This window comes from Tursiops truncatus, chromosome 2 (assembly GCF_011762595.2).
Source record: "Tursiops truncatus isolate mTurTru1 chromosome 2, mTurTru1.mat.Y, whole genome shotgun sequence".
Lineage (NCBI taxonomy): Eukaryota > Metazoa > Chordata > Mammalia > Artiodactyla > Delphinidae > Tursiops > Tursiops truncatus.
Window position 1 is genome coordinate 145,003,602 of NC_047035.1, and position 26,589 is coordinate 145,030,190.

A 26,589-nucleotide genomic window follows, 5' to 3' on the forward strand; every position below is an offset into this window, starting at 1 on the left:
AGGGGGCGGGGCAGGAAACCGAAAATCGCCATTGGTCAGCTCGATGAACTTTCTCCAAACTTTTTGTTTTATATTTCTGAGGGGCCCAGAGGAGGTGTCGCGTCCTCCTTTTAAGTTTCTGCTTTAGATGCACTCGGTGACTTCAATACGTTGTGTAGTAAAAGAGAGGACCCGCTCCCAACACCCACGGGAACGCAGCACCACTTGTCACGTCCCCTAGCCTCGTCTGCCCCGCCCCCAGGATCTCGCCCCGCCCCGTAGTGTTGTCTGCCCCGCCCCTTCGGGCTCTTGTCCCGCCCCCCGCCGCGCTTTCACCCTTCCGACGCATGTGTACGTCAGGAATTAGCTAACGCTTTCCAAGATGGCGCGTGTGCTGAAGGCGGTGATTTCGAGCGCCGTAGGTGAATACTCCGCGCTCGGGGCTGTCCGAGGGTGGGGTGTGCGGGACGGGACGCCAGGGCCAGAGGAGGCCGCTCCGTGGCCAGCGCTCCTGGGTCTGCTGCGCTCTGCCCTCGAGATGCGTTCCTTGGCCGCTGTCAGCACCTTTAGACAGAGAGAGCCAGCCTTCCAGGCACGACTGGGTTAGCGTGGGGTTTTCCTTGTGTGTTTGCGTGTCACAGTCACCACTTCTCTGAGTGACCGCGGAGGCGAGGGCACCCGGCTAAGGGGCAGCAAGGCTGGACCAGAAGTAAATGCAGTAAATGGCAGAGGGACAGTGAGGTTGTGTTTACCGCACCCCGTGAGAGACGGGGGAGAAACCAGAGGAAGGACAAGCCTTGTGAAAACGCAGGCTGAACTCTGGGCTCGGCCAGCATCCTGCTGAGAACTCTGGAAGGTCAGTTGTGTAAAGAATACGGAAGGAGCGTTTTTTCCCACATGGCCTAAGATATTCCTTATTTTGTATAAAATCAGGGAAGAAAGCAGTAGACTGATTGGAAGGTTCCTTGAGTTTTCTACACCACCATTAAAAAAAGTAGCCTCAGGCTTCCCTGGTGGCGCAGTGGTTGAGAGTCCGCCTGCCGATGCAGGGGATGCAGGGGACACGGGTTCGTGCCCCGGCCCAGGAAGATCCCGCATGCTGCGGAGCGGCTGGGCCCGTGAGCCATGGCCACTGAGCCTGCGCGTCCGGAGCCTGTGCTCCGCAACGGGATAGGCCACAACAGTGAGAGACCCGCGTACCGCAAAAAACCAAAAACCAAACCAAACCAAAACAAACAAACAAAAAAGTAGCCTCAAGTTTTCTGTCACCCCAGTCAATCTACTTTCTCCTCTTTCTCTTTTTCTTTTCTTCATCCTTCATCAGAGGGGCAACTATTTCCCTTAATCTGAAATTCCCTGTTAGGAAAGAAGTGCCAAGTGGTGACGTCTCTGAGTTACTCCTGAACGTCCGTGACAAATCCTTCAGCCGAGCACCTTAAGAAGGTGTTTAAGGGGATGAACTTTCAATAATGTTAGGTTTCTCTCCTAGAAAGAGCTGTATGTTCCCCCTATTCAAACTGACAGTTCAAGTCGTCTTTCGAAGTCCCGTCTCAAACGGAACATGTTCTTTATCAATCTCTTTAGTCTTTCTTACCAGGCACAAAATGTCTTATGCATCTATCATTGCAAGTCACCAGGACTAAGTGATGAGAACCACGCAAAATGTGCCGTAATAGTTGTAGCTGTCTCAGCTGTGGATCCGTTTAAAGAGGTGATATGTATACAGGAAAAAATATAACAATAGGCTGAGCACAACTTATTAAAAATTAATCTCTACTTAATAGGTGATACTCAAGGTTTGATAATAACATGCCCTCCTGGCCCCTCTTTCCTCTCCTTGGTAAAATACAAGGCATCATCTGAGCTCACATACCGTTGCAATAGCCCTTTTCAAAAGAACTCATAAAGCAGTCATCTCATCTCTTAGAAAGCTGTCTCTTAGAAAATAGACATTGCTCATAGAACATACACTGAAGATATTAAAAACTGAGAACCAAAGAATGGTAAAGAATGTCAGAGGGATGAGAAAATTAAATATCATGGTTGCACAACATCAACTTTGTTGTCAGACAGACCTAGGCTTAAGGCCCAGCTTTGCCACTCAGTGTGACCTGCAAGGAAATTAATCAGGTCTATTTTTTTTCTCTAAGTGGGAAAAATCTGAAGTACTCACTGAACTTTTACTATTCTCTCTAATTTATGGCCATTGAGACTAATAGGCAGAGCTGGGCCACCCCATGATACACTCCTGCTTCAGAATTTGTGATCACAGTTTGTATAGGCAAGATTGTGTGGTAGCATTGTTGCGTAAAAGTAATGACAAAATTAACCTGTGCGTCTTTATTGGGAGAGGTCAGATCAGCGAGGTGTTATGCCATGGGATCTGTCCTACACCGATGAAAGATCCCAGCAGCATGGAGAATGCCTAGAGACTGGGCCATATCTGCATTGGGGGTAATAGGTTCTATAAGATATTAAAAAGAGTTTCCAAGATGAAACAACAGTCATGAGCAGTGTGGGCGAATTAGAGGGTTACTAAAGCAACTGATTTCAACTTGGAAAAATTGTAAATCAGTATTCCTGTATCAAAAAGTGAAAAGAATACTATGCTTATAATAGCTTCCAGCAGCATTATTCCATGAGGATGTCAGTAGTCACTAAATATTGAAATACTGTCAACAATGTTCTAAAATCAGAGCCCACACGAGTAGATTTTCAAGAGTGAAAGAAGAGTAATCTCCTTGTCATAAAAAGTAGTAAGTTATGGATTGATGAAATGAAACAGTGACTACAGGAGCACTATGTGTGCCAAAACATTCTCCAAATACAAACAATTCTTTAGTTATTAAATAAGAGTTTGAACGTAAGAGCAGTACTGTGTATAGGGTAGGTGCACAATCAACTTTTTCCTTTAAAAACATAAAATGCATTAGAAGTCAGGGATGCTTACTTTTATAAGCAAGTTATTGATGTAACCTTTTTAAAAGTGACAGTAATGATAATCCTTGGAACTTATAATGTACTTTGTGCCGGGCACTTTTCTAAACCTTTTGTATGTAATATTCGTTTTAGTCTCATGACAATATTATGAGGTAGGTATTGTCTTCCTATATGAGAAACAGAGGCACAGAGAGGGTAAGTAACTAGCCCAAGGTACACACCAATGGTAGCGTCAAGATCTGAACCAGAGCAGTCTAGCACAAGAGCCCACATTCTTAACCATAAAGCGTGCTACCTCTTATACTTACACACAAAACCTGAAGGTGAACATATAAATAATAATTTGAATATTAGAGAAGAGGCATTTTTACATGTGTATTTTTAGAAATACTTTTATTCAGTAGTTGTTGGGGGGAAATTAAGGGGAAGGGAATATAACTTCCAAGTCATATATTTATTGCAAGAACTGAATACTAATAAAGATGCATGTTTCTTTTGTAACTTTTATGCACATCTTTGCATAAAGGAAAAGCAAAATGAAAATAGTGTATTCCAAAGGCTGGCTTTGATCTATCCTATTTTAGAGGCTTGAACCTTAGATGACTCCACTTTTTATTTCATTGTGGTTGAATATATCTAACTTAAAATTTACAGTTTTAACCATATTTAGGTATACAGGTCAGTGGCATTAAGTACCTTCATATTGTGCAACCATCATCATCTCCAGAACTTTTTCATCATTCCAAGTTGAACCTCTCTGTACCCATTCAACAATAACTCTCCCATTATCCCAAACCCTAGCCCCTGGTAACCACTATTCTACTTTCTCTCTCAGAGTGTGACTACCCTAGGTGCCTGTTATAGGTGGAATGTGTATACAATTTATATACAATGTGTATCCTTTTGTGACTGGCTTGTTTCCCTTAGCTTAATGTTTTCAAGGTTCACCCATGTTGTGTTATATGTCAGAACTTCATTCCTTTTTAAGGTTGACTAATATTCCATTGTATGCGTAGACCATATTTTAGTTATCTTTTCATCTGTTGATGGATACGGGTTATTTCCACCTTTTGGCTTTTGTGAATATGCACTTAGGAAATGGGTATATAAATATCTCTTCAAATTCCTGCTTTCAGTTCTTTTGGGTATATATCCAGAGGTGGGTTGCTGGGTCAAATGGTAATTTTATGTTATGACCCCACTTTTAAGGAACATGAAACTAGCAGAAAAACAGGAGAAGCTCAGAAAAAGAAATCAGGTTAAACACACACAATTCGTTCCAGTTTGGCTTGCAAAGGATTGGCTTTGTGAAAAAAGTTAGTTTTGAAAATGTAAACTGAACCTGTTAAAGACAAGAGTGGCCAAGTTACATGACTGTGAGGATAGATCTATGATGGAGTCATATGGAAGTGGGGTAACAGAACTGTTGTCTATTTAGTAACTGCAATGAGTAAAAAATTATTCCTAATCATAGTTTTAAACAGGATGAAAATACGTGTATGGTGCCTCCGGTTGAATGCTGAAAATGAATGGGTTTCTTACCAAACTAACTTGAAGGCACTTGTGATGAATGACTTTCGAAGTATGTCTGTCTCCTCAAACCAGATGTGCAAAAATTCAAACTTAAAAACTTATTACAGGGGCCTCCCTGGTGGCGCAGTGGTTAAGAATCCGCCTGCCGACGTAGGGGACATGGGTTTGAGCCCTGGTCCGGGAAGATCCCACATGCCGCGGAGCAGGTAAGCCCGTGCGCCACAACTACTGAACCTGTGCTCTAGAGTCCGTGAGCCACAGCAACTGAAGCCCGTGCGCCTAGAGCCCATGCTCCGCGACAAGAGAAGCCACCGTCATGAGAAGCCCGCGCACCCCCCACCCGCTGCAACTAGAGAAGCCCACGTGTAGCAAGGAAGACCCCACGCAGCGATAAATAAATAAATAAATTCATTAAAAAAACCCACTTATTACATGTTCTAAAATTAGATTATGTGAAGTCTGTACAACTTTGCAAATATACAAAAAACAGAATTGGACACTTCAATTGGGTAAACTTTATAGTATATAAATTATATCTCAATATAATATCTCAATATTTATGTTAAGAAAACCTCATTACAAATGATTATTCACATTCTATGACACTTTATGTACAAATTTAACACATAATTTCTTTAAACAGTAAGTACCCTTAATGTGTTTGAGTATAGACCCTTGCAGCTAAACCTTTTCTTACTTGGAGTCGATGTCGAGAAAGCCTGGTCTGAAATAAAAACAATCTGAATGGAAAGGAATGCAATGTTATTTTTAAGTCAAGGCACTAAAAGTATTTAGCAAGAAACAATATTGAAAGAAAGTTGAAATTAGAGTTAATCTACATCCAGATTTGGTAACATATCCATTTCTTGTACATCAGATTCCTGACGTGAGTGAAAGTCAGTTGTTCATCTTTACAATCCTGTTGTTTGTTTTTTTTAACACTCCTGTTTTTAAGTATCTCATACCTTTATTCACACCTATGTATACATTGTAGTTTATTTATGGGAAGTAATCCTTTTCGGAATAGTCACGAATTACACATTATGGAGTTCAAAGTAATGTAGTTCTATTGTACTTCCTAAGAGAAACCTAAAACTAAAAAGCTGTGGATTCCTATAGTTGGGGTGCAATCTGAAATAAAAATATCTTTTAAAAGTTGGCAAAAGTCAAAGGAGAAACTAATATTTTTAAAGTTCAGTTCACAACAAATTCTTCAGCAACACAATTTTTAAAGTATCTGTAAGGATCTATATCACTGTAACCCCTTTATTCTGTTTCTTACCCCAATTTACTTGGTCTGTAGGATTTCACATTTCACTCATAGACTCCTCACTAACACTTTTTTTTGTGGGTGTAAAATAATATCTAATTGTCGTTTTGATTTGCTTTTCACTAATGGCAAATGATGTTGAATATCTTATGTGCTTTTTGGCCATTTTTATATCCTTTACCCTTCATTTTATAATTTATTTTATTTATTTATTTTTGGCTGTGTTGGGTCTTCGTTGGTGTGTGCGGGCTTTCTCCAGTTGCGGTGCGCGGGCTTCTCATCGCAGTGGCTTCTCTTGTTATGGAGCACGGGCTCTAAGCCTGCGGGCTTCAGCAGTTGTGGTTCGCGGGCTCTAGAGCACAGGCTCAGTAGTTGTGGCTTAGTTGCTCTACGGCATGTGGGGTCTTCCCGGACCAGGGCTCAAACCTGTGTCCCCTGCATTGGCAGGCAGATTCTTAACCACTGTGCCACCAGCGAAGTCCCCTACCCTTCATTTTAAAGAAGTGGAATTATTGAATTCTCACCAGTATCACCATATTTATTTTGTCCTATTCCTAGAATATATGCTTTAGGGACCAAATAAAACCAATAAAGTGATGTTTCCTTTCACAAACTAGTTTACACTTCTAGAAGTAAGATCAACTAAAATATGGGCATAAAATCTTGATTTTTACATTATATAAAGATGTTATTATCTTTCTATTTTCCTAACATACAAAGAAGATTTTGTGTTCTGTTAAAAGGAAAAAGTATCAGTCATTCTTGTAAACTGTTCCCTCCTCTCATTTCCAAATGATAAGGAAGTTATGGAGAAAGACTGTAGTGAGGCTTCTAATAGCATGAGTTGCTTGAGCTTCCTTTTCAGTGCCAGAGTTTTTGGAATGTTCCGAAAGCGAACTGGCATAGGATATAAAGCTTCACCTTCACTTGGACGTATTGTAATTTACTCCTTGACAATTGCCATATGTTCCATTGCTGGCAATAGAATGCCTGCCAGAGAACCTCCCGCTGCCCCATCTCTTGTAAAGTTATCACTGGTAAGGAGAATTCAGAAATACCCAGACTCACTGTTCGATATACTCTTAAAGTTTCACAGAGCAAACAACACTAGCGTATGTATTACTCTACAGCTTGTTGACTGTATCTCCAGTTTTTTTTTTACTACAGATATGTTCTGTATTGAACTTCCATTGCAAATTACACACAGAGATGCAAGGAAGGAAGGGAAGAGCAGTCTGACTGATGGTTTTGTTGGTTGTTAGCATTTTTAAAATTCACTGCCACCATGCCCTTCAAATGGTTTCTTGGTCTCCACAGAACCCTGCATGCCACTCAACCAGCAAACAGTCCCTGTGTGTCATTAACAATAAGAATGGCTGAATTTACTGTACACCTGTTACAAATGTCTTGCACTGTAGTAGTATATTTTTTACATCAAATATCTAATTTTCACAACAAACCAGCAAGGTAGATATATAGTGGGTAGTACCAGTATTTTTTAAAAAGCTAAAATAAAATACAATAGAACAGAAAATATTAGAGCACATCACATCTAGTAAGGATTAGGTATTCTTTTTATAAAATTTGATTTCAATGGTACATTTATGTATGTGTGTACTGGTTTGGAGTACACTTGAATTTCATGATGACACAATGAGTCCAAAGAACTGGAGTCACCAAGGAGAACACAAGACCAGGTGGGACAGTGCGTAGAGAAGAGACAGAGCTGGATGACCTTAGTATTGGGTGTCAGCCCCCCCGCAGCCAGCAGGCCTCTCCCAGTGGCCAGAGCAGGACAATTTGCCTGTACACGCTCCCCTTTGCCACAGTCCAAGGAACCCTGTCCCCTCCCTGTGGAGGACAGGTGTGACAATGGAGTTGGCCTTGTGACAGTCATGCTCTAAGCAGAGACAAAGGAGCATTTATTGATTCTGAAAGAGGGAGAATCCCCACAAGGTGATAAGAGCCACTCAGGCTGTGGGCTCTTTATCTCTTGGTGAGGAAGCATTCCAGGCCCGAGGCCCATCCTCCTGCGGCTGAGGAGACTGCCTTCCCGACAAGGTATATGGTCTTAAATCAGATCAAATGGTGCCACTTTAATTTCCCTGTTATCAAAAATTTTAGTAAAGGGGAATTAATTTTATGTTAGCTGAAGCTCTGTAATACTAGGTACTATTTAAAGTGTTATTTCATTAAGAGCTAATAACCCTTTGTTTAAAATACGTATTCTTCAATTTGCTGTTTCATACTTTTTTATTAAGTGATGTAGTTTTGCAGGATTATATTTAGACCTCGTACATGTATATAGTTTTCATTCTGGGGAGAACCTGGCTCTTAAAGTCCAGTATTTTGGGGACTGAAGAAATAGTAGTACATGGGGACAACACATTGCAGGCTGCTTCAGTTTCCAAGTGAAAGGTTTCTTCACATTAGAAGCAGTTCTGCTTCTAATCCTTCAAAATTATAAGAACAATTTAAAAAATCGCTCAGAGGAAACTCTCATAAGTTTAAGTACCCTCTTGATCTTTGCTTGTTTTTCCCCCAATAATGAGATATTTTCCTTAGTTGGTAATCATCCAAATAAAGTACACATTAAAAGGTATTTATAGGGCTTCCCTGGTGGCGCAGTGGTTGAGAGTCCGCCTGCCGATGCAGGGGACACGGGTTCGTGCCCTGGTCCGGGAAGATCCCACATGCCGCGGAGCAGCTGGGCCCGTGAGCCATGGCCGCTGAGCCTGCGCGTCCGGAGCCTGTGCTCCCCAACGGGAGAGACCACAACAGTGAGAGGCCCGCGTACCGCAAAAAAAAAATAAAAACATAAAAAAGGTATTTATGGTTCTAACTTCAATGAACTTACTGCAGAACGTAAGACAAAAAATTGGTTGTAGGTAGAGAAGAAAATTGCTTGCTATCATCATTAAATGTATGTCGTTTCACCATCACATTCAAACTTACCCTTTATAAAATGCAGAGAATAGCAAATAATCCTTAATGATATGCAGCTATCCTTTAAGTGTTATTGGTAAATATAAGTTATTATGAAAAATGTCATCCTTTGTCCTGAATTTAGAAAGCTCAGAATTAGCTTTTTAATTCCAGACAGTTATTTCAGAGCAGAGTGAGTAATTCTGACATAAGTTTTTTCATTTATGTACTCTGATTTAATTTCACTAATTAAAAAGAAAAGATATGTAAATAATTTTTACATATATGATTATATTTTGTTTTTTCAAAAATTAATTTTAGAAGGGCATCAATTCTCAGAAGAAGGATCTCAATGCCTGCTCCATTTTTCAGGGCTTTTTCCCAGACTTCAAACTCCAGTTCCAACAGTAAGAACTTTTGCCATGTCCCTGTCGTCGCATCAAGCGGCTGATCCTGTATGGAACCTCGGTCGACTCAATCATGTCGCAGTAGCAGTGCCAGACTTGGAAAAGGCCAAGGCATTTTATAAGAATGTTCTCGGGGCCCAGGTGGGTGAGACGGTCCCTCTTCCTGAGCATGGAGTATCCGTTGTTTTTGTCAACCTGGGAAATACCAAGATGGAGCTGCTTCATCCGCTGGGAAATGACAGCCCAATTGCAGGTTTTCTGCAGAAAAACAAGGCTGGAGGAATGCATCACATCTGCATTGAGGTATTTTAATTAGTTTAATCCTTGGCATTGTAAATATCTCTTTTAAAATGTCTTTTACTTTTGAAGGCTACATATTGCCGCCGTCATCAGAAACTTCCATGAAGTTCTTTCAGGGAAATGGTAAAATTGGTTCTCTTCAAGGATGGATCTATAGATATATTCTCTTTCCCTCTAGAAAACTACAAATAATAATGAAAGTATGTTTTATTGAAGTCTGGGTTCAACTATACAAAGGCCACTGAAGTTGGCCAAAACAGATTTGCGTCTTTGCTGTAGTATTTATTGACCACGTACGACCTTCCATGCAATAGGAACACACTGCTTTCGCTGTCACAAGGCAATTAGAAGAAACAAGCGACAAGACTTTATAAAGTAAGAATTTCCATATACATGCCTATTATTATAATTATTTTCTATCTTTAAAATTCTAATAACTTGTTCCTTATTACAAAGGCAATACATTTTCAATTACTGACTGTGATTTCTCAGATCTTCTCAGTTGCATCTGCTAACAATTCCTGAAAAAAACCATGAAGTGTTAGACAAGAACATTCTCATTAGAGAGCCTTTATCTGTAGATGTTCATGTTCAGATAACTGCTTTTGGAATATCAGCATTACCAATTATGCTTCAATTTAAATTATTTTGGTAGGACAAGTCTCTTGATAGAAGGAATGACATAATTCATAGTTAGGCCTCATTCCCAATCCAGGAGAGAGGCGGGGTTTGGTTCCAGCATGAACCCAAGGATTTATTCAGTTTACATTGCAAATATATTTGAGAACCTACCACGTGTACTCCACTGAGGGCTTGGATTCAGCAGTGAGTAAGAAAGGCATGGCCGTGCCCACGGTCAGGAGGGGCAGCTGCTTACAGTGCACTGGGATAAGCAGAATTAACGTGTCTTCTTAGTTGTGCAGTGAAGGAAAGATTGATTACTCCTGGCAGACCAAGGAGGTGGTAAGGTATCGCAGGGCATGAGTTACAATGAATGTGAAGGAATCCCCAGGTGGACAAGGGGAGGAAGGTATTCTAGGCAGAAGGAAAGCACATAGAAAGGCATCGGGTTATCATAACTACCAGCATTGTGTCCTCTGGCAGGATACGAAATACTAGACGTGCCTTATTTAATCCTCGTAGCTACCCTTGAGGGCTATATTAACCCCATTTGACAGGTGAGTAGTTAGAATAGTTAACTTGCCTGCAGTCACATATGTAGGACATGGCAAAGGTGGGGTTCAAACCCAGCTTTGTTCTGATTCCAGGATCTGCACTGTTAGCCATGGCGCCAGATTGCCTTCATTGGATTAGCTGAGTTTAAAATTTCAGGTGGGGAAGCCATAAGGTAGTAGACAAAGGAGCTAAACAAGGCCTAATATTTAACCTTTATCCCTTTTTTAGGAGGTTAATTTTGGCTGCAAGTCTTTGTTTCGGTGGACTTGAGGGCTTGTCTAAGTCTCCCCAGGATGAGAAGCAGGATCCTCAGCCCTTGCATGCACTCATCTCTCTCCCACACTGTACTGTCTGTGTTCTACATCAGAGAACCCAGGCCTTCAAAGGAAGCCACTGTGAGTTAGAAGTTCAGTTAAGTAAAAAATAGTGGAAGTTGAGTAATGTAAAAGTGAATTCAAAAGTCCAGATTAAAAGGGGGCAATGAAAATGTTTGTCAGTATAAAATGAAGGTAGGTGATAGGAGGAGTTGTGCAGAGTGGTTAGTTAGCTGCTGCATTAGTATGCCACACACCCCATCATTAGTCTCTGCTCTCTGTAAAAAATAAAATGTCTTGACTGGGTAGATTTTATTTTTCTATTCTCAGTCTAAGATGAGCTGTCCCAGGCTGATGGCTGCTGTCAGTAACATACGACTTACAGGGTAGCTCCAGGCCTCACCAAAGGCAGAGAGAGAATACAGGGCAGGTATCTTCAGGGGGTGATCTCGAAACCAAACATATCACTCCTGTTCCTGTCGTTGGTTTGGTCACATGGCACACTCGACCTCAAGTGTCGTCTGTATTCAGGCACTTACATGCCTTGCTAAAACCTGGGGCCTGGTGTAATTAAAAGGAGGAAATGGAAAGTGGGTACTGGAGGCCACCGGTTTATGCTAGTTGGTAATTTTTAAAAGTGGTATTGCAGGGATAGCATGACACTTTTTTCTGAATGAAGATATGCTTTAAGGTGGAGTCATTTGAGAATCATTGTCACCTGCTGTGGAAACCTGTGAAATGAAGTTGTTACCACACGCAGGGGCTTGGTTCCCTAACTCACCAGAGAGAGCAGAATTCCTCACCGATCCTTGAACAGGAAAAACATTTTTGTTGAATGAACCTGCAGAGATTTCAGAGTTAATTATTTTACCATAGTGTAACCTAGTCTCTCCTGCTAATACAACTGAGGTCTGAAATTGTCTTCCACTGGAAGTACGAAGGTGATAGAACTCGTCAGAAAATATTTCTTTGGTCATTCCAGTTTCTGTGGCCACATAATACATTATCCCTACACTTCAGGGTGTGATGACAACTATTGTATCTTGCTGGGGATTTTGTGGGTTGGAAGTTTGGGGGAGGGTTCTGCTGGGCAGTTCTTGCTTGGGGTCTGTCCTGCGGCTGTGGTCAAACATGGAAGTGAGGCTCCGCCGGGCCGGGTGTCCCACTCACGTGCTGGTGGCTGCTGCTGGCTGGGCGCCGGGTGTGCAGCTGGGCCTCCCAGCAGAGCACATGTGTGTGATCCCTGCAGCTCCACAAGCTGAGGGCGCTTCTCAGGACAGTCGGACTTCTTACCAGGCAGTGGCCTTGCTGACTCCTTACCGGCCAGAGTGAATGTCCAAGAAGGCCAGGTGGGACTGTGTGGCATTTCCGTCCTGGCCTTGGAAGTCCCACAGCAGCACTTCCGCTGTCTGTTGGTCATAAACAAGTCCTCGAGGCTGACCAGATGCAGGGGGAGAGGAGAAGCTGAGAGGCTATGGCCGCGTCTTACAAGTGCTACAGCCATCCATGTAGTGATGTGTTCTAAACAGAAGGAATGTGTGTGAAACTTCTAGAAGGTCTAGAACGATTTTATTTTCAAACAGCCAGAAGTGGGAACCAGGACCATTCCCTCTGCAAGAGGAGGCAACCTGTCTAGCCTTTGTGAATAGACGGAGACTCAAGAGAGGGATACTTGAAAGGTGGAAGGTGATAAATACACGTGTGTTTGGCTTTCCCTAGAGGAAGTTTGGAGGTCATCTTGTTCCGTCCCTTTCTTGCTGACGTGCGCACCGAGCAGCCTCAGTTGTCTGGCACAGCTGTGCTGACGTGCATGTGTGCTTCTGACCTTTCGCAGGCCTCTCCCTGAGGAGAAGTTTCTGGTATCGAATAGAACTACCCCTGCTTTCGCTAAATAACTTAGACAGCAAGGTATGTCACAGTGAAAACCTTAAAGGCCACTGAAAATATTTACTTATTCAACAAATTAGTACTGTTGTAAAAATATTTAAGTGCTTCCGTGCTGGTTGGTAAATAGCTGCTGCTCTAAACCTTCTGAGTAACATCCTCCTTCCAGAAGGACCCTTCTCTGAGACCCCTCAGACATCTCCCCCTGCCACACACACACAATTCAGCAACTGAAGGCTTACTACTCAGCACAGCGGGGGTCCTCCAGGACCCTGGATGAGGTGCCTTCTGTTCTGTTTGGTTGCTGTCTTTGTCTGTTATGTTCCTGGTCGTTAAGCATTTTCAGAGTCACTGTGACTTTCACTGCATTAGGTGCCGGGATGTGTAGCTACACAAAAAAGTCCCGGTCCTCTCAGGATTGCCCGCTGCTTCACGTTTTTATGTGTGCCCTGCACTTCCCACAGAGGATTAGAGGTGACTGGCCAAAACACAGCCTATGAGATACCAAAGGATAAACCTAAGTAACAGTGCAAGTTAGAACAAAGAGGAAAATGAATCAAGAGAAAACTCAAGGTAAGATTAGTGTACCCACTCGTTCTGTCAACTATTTCCTTCTAGTTGCCAAAACAAAAGGGAAAATAAATACTATTAAAAACAGTCGTGGCCCCTTCCCCTTCTTCCCCTCCCTTCGTGCCATCCTGGAGACTTTAGGTAGAGCAGAGCCAAACACTAGTGCACGCTGCTGGGGAGAGCGGGGGAGCCCAGAGCGGGGTGCGGGGCCACGTGGGTTGAGGGACCCCCGTGAGCAGAGCTGCCTGCTGTGGGAAAGCTGGAGGCCGAGTAGGGTACCCACGCGTAGGGAGCTTCCAGCTCAGGGTGTCCGAGTCTGAGCAGAGGATGCTGCCAGGTTTGGGGTGTCAGAGTGAGAAGGGCAGCAGTGCTGGGGGCCAGCCCGATGCAGGGAGTGGGGTCCCAAGCATGTTGGGAGCATAGAGTGTGAGAGCCTGAGCAGAACGTGTGCGCGTGTGCATGCACGTGCAGGGGGCACCTGGCGTGGGGAGGCGGGGCCTGAGCTGTGTGTGGAGTGTGTCAATGCCGGGGGAGACGATGACTCACGGCGAGGTGAAGCCAAGCAGGCTTGTGGATGGGGTGGCCGCTATGGGCAGTCAGGGCCTGAACAGGGTGAGGAAGGTGTACACACGTTGGGGCCACTCTGTGCAGGAGGGGGGGACCCAAGCAAGGTGGCGAGGACTTGAGTACGGGGAGTGGGGTGGGAGGCCCTGATGCAGGGGGCCAGGCCCAGCGAATGGGAGCTTAGGTGGGGTGAGGAAGCAACCAGATGGGGTAGGGGGAGGACACGTGGGGTGAAGCGAACGTTGCTGAGGGAGGGGCAGCAACAGGGTAAGGACTGGTTACGGGGGAGGTGTATCAGGTGAGCGGGTATAGCTCCCCAGTGTCGGAGATGGTGGTACAAATACACAAAGGATGTTAGATTATGAAAGAAAAAAACTTTAAGGTGAGAGATTAGCAAGGTAACTTATTTCCTGCGTGCTGGGAAATGTCTGTTCTCCAATGAAGAAGAGAGAAAATTCTACTTTTTGAAAAACTCCATTCTCATTTCGGCTTTACAGTAAACCCTAGGGAATTGCTAAGCTCTACAAGTGATCTGTGTATCACGGGTTCCCAGACGTGGGGCTTTTGTAGAATGATAACGTTTCCAGAGAACAAAAGAAGTGGGCAGTTTGATTAGGTTTTTTAACTTTCTCTGTTATTCAATAAGGAAAAATTTTAAAAATTCTGTCTCTTGCTAACATCATTTTGGAAAAGAAAGGGCATTTTATTACCAAGAAAAAACAGAGAAGAAAATGGAGAAATCCTCTTGGAATAAAAGAGTTCTGTCAATTAAGATATTTAGTTTTTTTAATGTTTTATTATCAACTGGTGAAAATTTCAGAGCAGCATTTGGGAAACTTTCCATATAGCCACCACCAGACCACATAGCAAGTATGGAAGCTAGTGTGTGCCCTTCTGAAATAATTCCCAAGACTACACAGGAACCTTCTGAACACGATACAAAGTGAGAACAGTGTTAGGTTTGCATAGTTCACTTAGTTATTTGTTTTTTGGGAAAAGACAGTTGAAACAGAAATGTTTTATTCAGACTTTTAATTTTAACTTCCATGGATTTATATCAGTTTGAAGATTAAATTCATTCATTATTGGTATCAATAAGCACTATTATAATTTTATATAAAATAAAAAGCCTATATTTTTAAGATTAATCAAAATATGCACCATTAAAAGTAGCACATTATTCTTGTTCATAAATTTTGGTCACTGTGAATTACATACCTTAAGGTTTTTAAAAAGATGTTATTTAGTCCAACTTCGTGTCTTTCAACAAACAAGATTGCATTGCCATTTTCAGATGAGGCAGCTGAGGACCAAAGAGAGCATAAGATTTACCTGAAGTTTCTGAATTCTGATTGTGAGAATCCAAACATTTTTTTATGTAGAGTACTGTCACTCTTAATTTCCAAATTACAGGAGAAAATCAAAATAAATTCCCAGACACAGATACAGTACCCCCGCTGCCTGTCCCCACCCTACCATACCCCCCCAAAACTGATAAGAAGTTGAAATGAATAGCCCAGATATTCGCCAATGACCTTTAAGGTCTTACAGAGCTATATGATACACAGTTGTAATTGTACAAAGGACTATAAAAGCAGATTTTTTTAGATGGGTTATTATTGACTATGTTATTTTTATTACTTAGGGGGACAGACTTAATTTCCCAAATCAAATTACTTCGCATTTTTTCTAAGCATTCTTTATACCCTTAGAGTAGATAATGCATCTACTTTCAATTCAGAAAAATTAAAACGTTTTTATTTCATTCTTTTTATTATTGCCAAACAGCACATTAGGAGCACTCTTAGAAAATTGTTAATTTTATGGCACTACTCTAAACAGAAGGATGGACATGATACAAGATCTTTAAAATCAAAGTCAATGATAGAAATAGTAACAGAAATAGAAATAAATGCTAATACAATGTCAATTAGGCATTTTTCCCCCAAATCTAAGTTATTAAATCTTAGAAGTATTTCTTGGACTAAGGGATACTGAAGAAGCAGTATACTAAAAATTAAGATGCAATATCAGGGGACTTCCCTGGTGGCGCAGTGGTTAAGAATTGCCTGACAATGCAGGGGACATGGGTTCGATCCCTGGTCCGGGAAGATCCCACATGCCACAGAGCAATTAAGCCCATGCACCACAACTACTGAGCCTGTGCTCTAGAGCCCACGAGCCGCAACTACTGCGCCCGCGTGCTGCAACTATTGAAGCCTGTGCGTGCCTAGAGCTCATGCTCCACAACAAAAGAAGCCACCACAATGAGAAGCCCGCGCACTGCAAAGAAGAGTAGCCCCTGTTCGCCGTAACTAGAGAAAGCCCACGCGCAGCAACAAAGACCCAGTGCAGCCAAAAAAAAAATAAAAATTATAAAAAAAAAATTATAAGATGCAATATCAGAAATGTGGATATTTATAATTGAGTAGAATGTTCTATAATGAAAATATCCATGATCATATGTAGAGTAGAAGTTATCAAAAGGGCACTGTGAAAACAGTCATGATTCTATTGTGAAAAATTTCAAACATACAAGAAGTAGAAAAAAAGGTAGTGAACTCCCATATTCCCATCACCCAGATTCAACAGTTTTCAAGATCTTGTCACACTTTATCGTTTCTTCCTTTGTTGAACTGTTTAAAAGTAATTCACAGGTCATTTTACCTTTATGTAGTTTGTGTCTCTAAAAAATAAATAACCACAATGACGTTATCATATTGATCAAAATTGACAAAAATACATCTTTTGTCACCATTATATACACAGTTATAAATCACATTTACTAGATTGATTCACGAATGTCCTTATAGTTGATGTGTTCTAATCAGGACCCAAACAAGGTCCACTTATTACAAATGTTGTTAATCTCTTTAGGTTCTTTTATAAAAAAATATTATTAACATCTTACTAGTGCAGTACATTTGTCACAATTAATGAGTCAAATCGATACATTATTATTAACTAAAATGTATACTTCATTCAGATTTCCTTAGTTTTACCCAGTGTCCTCCAGTGTCCTTTTTCTGTTCCAGGATCCCATCCAGGTACCACATTACGTTTAGTTATCATGTCTTTTTAGGCTCCTCGTGCCTGTGACGTTTTCTCAGACATTACTTGTTCTGGATGGCCTAGATATGTTTGAGGATTACTGGTTGGTTTTTTTTATAGAATGTCCCTCAGTTGAGATTTGTCTGATGTTTTTCTCATGATTACACTAGGGTTATTGATTTTGGGGAGGAAGACCACAAAGGTAAAGCGCCATTCGCATTACATCATGTCAGGGGTACATACTGTCCACATGACTTATCACTGCTGATGTCGGCCTCGAGCTCCCAGCTGAAGAAGTGTCATCATGTTTCTCCACTGTAAAGATACGATTTTTTTTCTTTTTCTCCGTATTATAATCTTTAGGAGGAAGTCACAGTGTGAAGCCAACACTGAAGGAATGGACAGTTATGCTCCTTGAGCATTCCGTAAATTATTTGGAATTTTTCTGTATGGAAGATTTCTCTGTTTTCCCCCATTTATTTATTCAGTCATTTATTCTTCAATCACTTATTTATTCAGTCATTTATTTTATATTAGTAATGAGTTATACACATTTATTTTATACTTTAGACTATAATCCAATACTACTTTATTTTGTTGCTCAAATTGTTCCAGCTTTGCCAGTAGGGCATTTTGGTTGACTCCTGTGTCCCTTTGACATACCCTATCTTTTTTATTTTTCCTCCCATGCTTCCTTATTTTCTGGCACTGCAAGATGCTCCAGACACATCATCTGTGTTCCCTCTGCTAATCTTGAACTGGCCATCTCCCCAAGAAGCCCTGGCTTCTTTCACTAGAGAATGGTATTAGAAACCAAGATCTGGGCTCAAGATGTGCTTGTTGCTACTGGGGTGTCATTGCTTCTAGGCCTTCTCAGCTAACAGAGCAATGACCTATGTGTGTGTATGCTGTATATATGCATATATCTGTAAGCATGCCTGTATTCAACCATAACTCATAAGATGTCTGTTTGACATGCTTATGAACTCATGAGTTCATACTGATGTCTCTGACCTTAACCCATTACCACATGGACCACTCTAGCCTTCTCCCTTGCTTGTCTATAACCCCTCATTCCAATAGGGAGAAACTTGGCTCCTACCATGTGCCATCCCTTTACTTAACTGTTCAATTTCCGTACGGATATGTAGTGATTGTATTAATTTCCTAGGGCTGCCGTAATAAGTTACCACAAACTTGGTGGCTTAAAACCATAGATATTTGTCCTCAGGTTCCAGAAGCCAGAGTCTAAAATCAAGAGGAAAAAATACAGAAGGAACAAAAAAACAGAATAGAGCATAAGAGAGAGGTAGAACATGGTCAAAAGTTTTAGCAGAGTATACTTGGAGCCCCAGAAAGAGAGAAGAGAGAAAATAGAACAGAAGCAATCATTGAAGAAATAGTCGACAAGGACATTACCAATCAGAGGTAAGACATCAACCCACAGATTCAAGCCCAGCAACCCAAAGCAGGGCAAATACAAATGACACCACCTGAGCGCCCCACAGTCATGCTGAAAAGCAAAGATAAAAAGAAAATCTTAAAAGCAGTCAGAGAAAAACAAGACAACAGAAGTTATGAAATGACACAATATGTAGTGACATTTTTTAGGTACTGAAAAGAAACTGCCAATTTAGAATTCTGTCAATAAATCCAGCCAAGATGGTGTAACAGAGACCAGATTTATCCTTTAGCCTCAAAGAAAAAAATTTAGACAAAATATATGAAATAACAATTTTTGGCATTGGACATCCGGCAGCACAACACATTGATTTCTCAGAGAAAGAAAACAACCAAGGTAACCCTACAATTGCCCAGCTTACTGGCTGGAGAGAGTGTTTCCAGGCTGCAGTGCAGGAAGGGAGGATCCAAGCGAAGTTCAGCAGTCTCCCTGCGTTGAGGAGGTGGGAGCAGAAAGGATGGGGAGGCCGTGGTGGTCTGAGTTTGCCGTATAAAGGACTGGAAAGGAGAGAGCTTCATGGAGAGTATTCTCCAGAGGTCAGCAATGCCTCTCAGCTCTTCATCTGAATAGTGAACAGTGCATGCGTGTGAGGATGCGGCCTGAAGCTGGGAATAGAACTCCTTGAAAGGATTAGAGGGGACAATCCTTACACAGAGGTTGAAAAAGCCATGTTCTTACCAACCATAGTGGAGAGACCTTGTAATTCATGAGACATTGGGTAGAGTATTCAGAAGAGCTTTGCATTAGTTGTGAGGAAAATTAGTCCTAGACTTTGGGCTGCTCTGATCCTTCAGTAGGTGAGTGGATAACTAAGCTGGTACATCCAGACAGTGGAATATTCTTAGCACTAAAGAGAGATGAGCTATCAAGCCATGAAAGGACATGGAGGGATCTTAAATGCATATATTACTGAGTGAAAAAAGCCAATCTGTAAAGACTGTATATTGTATGATTCCAACTATATGGCATTCTGGAAAAGGCAAAACTATGGAGACAGTGAAAAGATCAGGGGTTGTGAGGGTGGGGAGAAATGATGACTAGGCAGAGCAGAGAGGATTTTGAGGGCCGTGAAAGTACTCTGTATGATACCAAAATAATGGATACGTGTCATTATACATTTGTCCAAACCCGTAGAATGTACAACACCAATAGTGATCCCTAAGGTAGACTGTGCACTTTGGGTGATAATGCTGTGTCAGTGTAGGTTCATCAGTTGTAGCAAATGTACCATCTGGTGGGGGATGCTGATGATGATGGAGGCTGTGCATGCTCTTGGGGCAGGGACTGTGTGGGAACTCTCTACTTCTCAATTCTGCTGTGAACTTAAAACTGCTCGAAAAAAATAGTCTTTGGGACTTCCCTGGCGGTCCAGTGGTAAGGATTCTGTGCTTTCACTGCCAAGGGCATGGGTTCGATCCCTGGTCGGGGAACTAAGATCCTGCAAGCCACGTGGCGTGGCCAAAAAAAAAAAAAATACTCTTTTAAAAAATAACATAACCCCCTGTCACCCTAGAATTCTAACCTTGATGAAAATATCCTTTAAAAATGAAAGTGAACTGAAAACATTTTTAATTAAACAAAAATGAGAAGATTATGCCCAGCAGACCTGTGCTACAAGAAATACCAAAGAAGTTCTTCAGGATGAAGGGAAATGATACTAGGTAAAAACTCAGATCTTTAGAAGAAATGAGGGGCACCAGAAATGGTAAATATGTAGGTTAAAATAATAACTTTTTTATTACCTTAAATTATGTATGAGACAACTGACAATTGAAAATTTTTAAATGCATTGTAGGGTTTATAACATAGAAGTAAAATTTATGACAGTAGTATAAAGGATGGGAGTTGGGCAAATGCAAGTATACTATTGTAAGTTTCATATATTATACATGCAATGGTAGACTCAGATAAGATCAAAATATACATTGTAAACTCTAGAGCAATCAATAAGAAAATTAAGAGATAACTAAAATATAATTAAGGAGATAAAATCAAACACTACGAAAATACATGTTTAAACAAGAGGTCAGGAGAGGAGGAACAAAGTATTAATGAGACAGAAAAAAAGTAAGATGATAGACTTCAATTTAACTATATGAGTATTACATTAAGTTTCATTGGATTAAACAGTAATTAAAATGCAAATATTATGTATCTGGATTAATAAAACAAGACACATCTGAAAATGAAATTAAAGCAATTTCATTTACAATAGCATCAAAAAGAACAAAATACTAAGGAATAAATTTAACAAGAGAACTGTCAAAATTGCACTCTGAAGACTATGAAACCTTGTTGAAAGAAATTAAAGAAGGCCTGAATAAATGGAAAGATATTCTGTGTTTGTGGATCAGATGACTGAGTATTGTTAAGACGTCAATATTCCCTAAATTAATCTACGGTTTCAGTGCAGTTGCTCTCAGATTCTCAGCTGGCATCTTTGCAGAAACGGACAAACTACTTGTAGAATTCACATGGAAATCAAGGGATCCCAAATAGCCAAAGCAATCTTGAAAGAGAAAAACAAAGTTGGAGGATTCACACTTATTGACTTTAAAACTTACTACCATCAAAGGTAATCAAAATGGTGTGGTACCAGCATAAGGATAGAAACAGAGATCAATGGATTACTCTAGAATTAAGAGTCAGACATAAACCCTCATACTTGATTTGCAGTGAGCGTACCAACACCCTCCAGTGGGGGAAGAATAGTCTTTTCAACAAATGGCATTGGGACAACTGGATATCCACATGCAAAAGAATGTATTGGAACCCTTACCTCACACCATATGAAGATTCTTTTTATAGCTGGACACAACACAGTGACACTTGGATAGGTGAAAGGCAGAACTCTTTGTTACAGCTCCAAAAGAGAGAAGGCTGCCAGGTAGGGCACGTGGGGTTGTACTGGGGACAGGGTAACAGCAACTGGAGCTGTAGAAGGTAGCTGAGTGGGACAAGTGGAGGGGGTTTAGCTAGGTTTCATGGGCTCCCTGTAGATTAGCTAATTTGAGTAATTCTGTGGGCTCTGGGGCATAGGGACTGTACCCAGTTGTCTGGTACCTGTCTCTGCAGCAACTAAGGTGGGCACATACTGGCCCCAGGATATGAGAGCCTGATAACGGAGGTGATTGGCATGCGGGCTTAATCAGTTGCTTCAGAATGAGAACTGACCAGCCTCTACCAGGGCCTCAAAACTGGGTTAAGACAGCATTTCAAAAAAAATCCCCCGAAGTTATATAATACCATATAAAAATTAACCAAAAATGGATCAAAGACCTAAACGTAAGAGCTAAAACTATAAAACTCAGAAAAAAACATAGGTGTACATTTTCATGACCTTGGATTAGGCAATGGTTTCTTAGATATGACACCAAAAGCTCATGATAAACAAGAAGGTTGATAAGTTCGGCTTCATCAAAATTAAAAACCTTTGTGTAACGACAACTCGTAGAATGGGGGAGAATATTTGCAAATCATATATCTGATAAAGGACATATCCAGAATATTCAAAGAACTATTACAACTTGTCTTTATCCTTAATAACCTTTATCTGCTTGATGTGTCAGATACTGAGAGGTATGCATGCTTAGTTTGTTTTTTATTTTTCAAGGCAATACTGTTAGGTACATGAAGATTCAAGATTGTTTTATCATCTTGGTCGATTGTTTTTAGGTTGTATATGTTTTTACTTCTGTTAGTATGTTTCATTTTAAGTTCTGTTTTATCTGATATTAGTGTTGCTATATCAACTTTCTTCTGGTTAATATTTACCTGGTATATCTTTTATCCATCCCTTTACTCTTTTCGTGTGTGTGTGGTTTTCTTTAGGTCTATTCCTAGAAGACATATTCTAAAAAGGAGCATATAGCTAAATTTTTTTTGTTGTTTAAGTATATCTCTCTCAATCAACAAATATATTTAAAAATTTTTATATTTGTATAATCTCATTTTATAATTCATAAATTTAACCTGTCTCCATTTATAATAACTACTAATGTACTTGAACTTTTTAACTTTTTATGGTTTTTATTTCTTTTCTCCTTTTTGCCTTCTATTGAATTGAGAAACTTTTTTTTTAATTCTTTCTTCCTCTGCTATTTTAGAGATTACAAATTCTAGTTTGATTTGTTTAGTAGTTAGCCTTAATTCTTTTAACTTACAGAAAACTTCAAACACAAAAAATGACGGTAATATAATGAACTCTCATGTACCTAAACCCAATTTCAACAGTTATCAATTCATGGATAATCTTATTCCATATATACTCCCTCCATCACATTATCACACTTCCCTTTTCTTATGGTAATGTGAAGACATTTCTAGACGTTATGTAATTTCATCCATAAATATTTTAGTTGTGTGTATGTGTTTATTGCATTTATACAAATTCATAATGGCACCTAAAACAAAATTAATCGTAATCCTCTAATATCATGAAATACCTGGTAGGTACTCAAATTTGTTCTTCTATAACTTTTTATAGTATGTTTGAATTAAAATCCCAATAATGGGCACACAATTGCTGCTGGTTGGTATATCTCCTTTGAGCCTTTTTGTTGTCATTTAGTTGTGTGTGTGTGTGTGTGTGTGTGTGTGTGTGTGTGTAAGCAGGGGTCTTGAATGATAACTTAGCTAGTTTAAAATTCTAGATTGACATAATTTTACCTCAGTACTTTGACATCGCTCCCGTATCTTCTGGTCTCTGTTCCTACTAGTAAGAATTTGTTCAGTTCAATTGTAGGGAGTTGTTGTTTTTCCCTGAGAGCTCTTCAGATATTCTCTGTATCACTGATGTTATTCAGTTTCTCTATTATATGTATAGGTATTGGTTTGTCTTTATTTATCCTGCTTTATTCTCAGGTGCATTTTTAATTTGAGGACTCAAGTCTTTCTTCAGTTATGGAAAATTATCAGTTATCTATTCAAATATTGCTGTTGTCACTCCATCTGGTCTCTCTTTCTTTAGCTCAGTTTTGCTAGAATATCTGAATCTGTCTTCCATATCTTTTAATATTGCTTTAACATATTTTTATCTATCTTCACCAGTCCCTGCTACATGCATATGCCTTCAAATGCCAGTGGAATCTTGTCCATGAACTGTCACCAAACTCTCTTGTTCAATAGGCAACACTAGAGAAGGACAAATTATCGTCTAACCATTAAGAAGAGTCCAGATTTCCCTTCTTATAACCTAAATGTTTATTAGTAGGGGAATGATTAGGTCACCTTTCGTATTTCTATAAAGTAATTAGTTAGGACACTATGTAGTAGGTTAAAAGTTGTTGACCTATATGTACTACCATGAAAAAATTGCTAAGATATATTACATAAAAAAGCAAATACAAATAATGCATACAGAAAGCATCATGTACCCCTGTACACACATGCACACACACACAATGTATGTGTGTATGTGTGTGTGTGTATATATATAAACTTTAATTGATATACATATTAGTTAGCCAGACTGCAAAGTTCAGAGCCAGCTATGAAGTTTAGAGGACACATGGTCCTCCAGAAGACCACCCTTACTCGGTATCATCTGCAAATTTAGGGTTTTCCAAAACCACCCTCATGCTCAATAACGCCCTAGAAATGCTCACAGAGCTCCCCAAAAGCTATTACGCTCATTCTTATGGTTGATTACAGAGAAATGATACAGACCAAAACAGCCAAAGGAAGAAACACAGAGGGCAGCGTCTGGGAGGGCTCTAAGTGCAAAGCTCCCATTCTCCTCAGGACACGTGACCGTTCTGGCATTGATGTGTGACAGTATGCCTTGACTATTGCCAACCAGGGAAGCTCACACAAACCGAAATGTTGAATTTTTCTTGGGGCTTTACTACTTAGGTATGGTCGATAGATTGATTGCCCACATGGTTCAACTCAGTCTCCAGATCAGCTGATACCGTGTGACCCATAGCTCCTACCTTAAATCACATGGTTTCTGGCATGGCCAGCCCCTACCCTAAGACTATGATGGCCAGCTCTACTTTAAGATCCAGATTGGTCAGCTTCTACCCTAAACAGAGACTCTCCTATCAGGTTATATAGGTTATCTCCCACAAGTCAAGGGCAAAGACACTCCTATCAAGGTTACAAAAATTATCTCCCAGAAGTCAAGGCCAGATCCCTCGTAGACAAAACTAGATTCTTCACTACTTCATACATATGTAAGGATTATAAATATATTTTAAGATTTGGAAGAGCATACATCAAACTGAGGACAGTAGTTACCTCTGGAGCGGGAAGTATTATTAGTGGTAGTCAAGGGGTTCTTAGCTCTACCTGTATGTTTAAATTTTCATGTACTGTATAATTTTTAAATTATCTTTAAATGGAAAGACTGAATTTAGACTAACTTTGGGAAAATGGAAAAAGAAGTCAAATTCAGTAGAATGAAATTCATTATATGCAGATACAAAAAGGGAAGCTATCAGGAATCCTACTGTTCTGAGAAAGATGAGACTAGACCAGCTATTTCAAAATAGCATGAAATGACCATCATAGTCTGGGCATGACTTTGAAATAGCTATCAGGTTTAAAAAGAAACATTGTCAGGAATGTACAAGTAGAATGTACTCTGAAGAAATTATAGTTTATTTATAGTAACATTTAGTATCCTTATCAGTGGTTTGACCAGTTTTAGAATCCAGTATGTAATCCTGGGCTCTTTGAAAGTAAGATTGTATAAATATGAACATTTGTTAAATCTATATTTGGGTACATGGGTGTTATTCTCTCTGGATTTTTTTTTATTATTGTTTGTAATGCTATTAGATCATTAAACTCCAGGGTGATGTATGACTGGCTAGGAATACAGGGATTCTTACTATCCCTTTCTATCTACTTACTGGGCTCCAAGTCTAGGAGGATGATTTTCCAAGACAGAGGAGAATTACTCTTCCATCAGGTATTTAGAAACAGATTTGCTCCTTTCCTAGACTGCTAATAAGGATGAAGAAAATAGAAATGTTTTAGAAAAGACTTGCAAAATTATAAATGTTTGCATTTTTTTAGAATGGAGAAAAACATTTTGGTGACAGTTTAATAGTGATTTTCATGTATATGAAGTTCTAATCTCAAAAGTAATAACCAGACAGTTTGTCAGGTGAGAGGTTTGGAGATCAGGGAAGCACTCATATTTGCTGAGTACCTTCTATAAACTGTGCTCAAAGCTTCTTATCTGTTATTTTAATCTCTTGGCCATTTATATGGCAGGCCTCATGTCCCTCTTATAAATGAAGAACCCAAGGCTCTTAGGAAAAACAATTTATGCAGTATCGTCAACAATACTGCTAGACGAACATGCTATGAAGTGTAGCATACATTATTTAGGTTGTAAGAAATGTTTACTAATGGTGAAAGTTCTTAAGCATTGTGCTTGCTTACCTAGGAAAATTTAGCAACTTCTCCTTCTCTAGAAGTATTAAGCTTATTTCTGTGCTGGTTTAAGAATGGTTCTGCCCAAAGGCAGAGAGCTCGCAGTTTCTTCTAAGCCTTACGGAATTATAATTTGGTATTTTTATGATCTCAAATGTGTTCTTATTTATTTCCTTTTCTCAAGGTGGATAATATAAATGCAGCTGTGATGGATTTGAAAGACAAGAAGATTCGTATTCTAAGTGAAGAGGCCAAAATAGGAGCACACGGAAAACCAGTGATTTTTCTCCATCCTAAAGACTGTGGTGGAGTCCTTGTGGAACTGGAGCAAGTGTGACTTCTATTCTCAAGAAATTAAATTAATTGCCCTGAAAAAGCCTTATCAAAATGTGCTTTGGCATTGAGTTCTTCACTGCTTCCATCACTTAAAAGTTAAATCTAATCACAGAAAGAGATTTTTAAAAATTATATGTGTGTATATATATATATACACACACATAAAATATTTGCTAATTACTTTGGTTTTTTTCCTGATTTGGAGAAAACTTTGATTACTAAGTACTTATGGAACATTATTAAAATCATATTCATAGAAATAAATTATTCCTGTTCTAAAACGGGGTAATTGAGTACTGTGTGTGTGTGTGTGTGTGTGTGTGTGTGTGTGTGTAAGAATGGATGCACAGAGGACACCTGACAGCTGTGCATGGCTACATATCTGAGACAAAGTGATTTCTAAGGATGTTACAGAGAGTTTTTTAGAGCAAACTGTTTAAGGTTAAGGAGTTTTTACCTCAGAATTTTTGCTCTTCTGGAGCAGCTCAAGTT

General features: G+C 40.1%; 1 protein-coding gene across 1 annotated transcript; it reads left to right on the forward strand.

The window, feature by feature from the left end:
• The first annotated feature begins 298 nt into the window (after nucleotides 1-298).
• Nucleotides 299-26,382, forward strand: MCEE (methylmalonyl-CoA epimerase). Its single transcript, XM_019945956.3, has 3 exons — nucleotides 299-401; nucleotides 9,020-9,357; nucleotides 25,946-26,382. Exons 1-3 carry the CDS (start codon nucleotides 362-364, stop codon nucleotides 26,096-26,098), a joined length of 531 nt encoding a protein of 176 aa, XP_019801515.1. The 5' UTR covers nucleotides 299-361; the 3' UTR covers nucleotides 26,099-26,382.
• The last annotated feature ends 207 nt before the right edge of the window (nucleotides 26,383-26,589 follow it).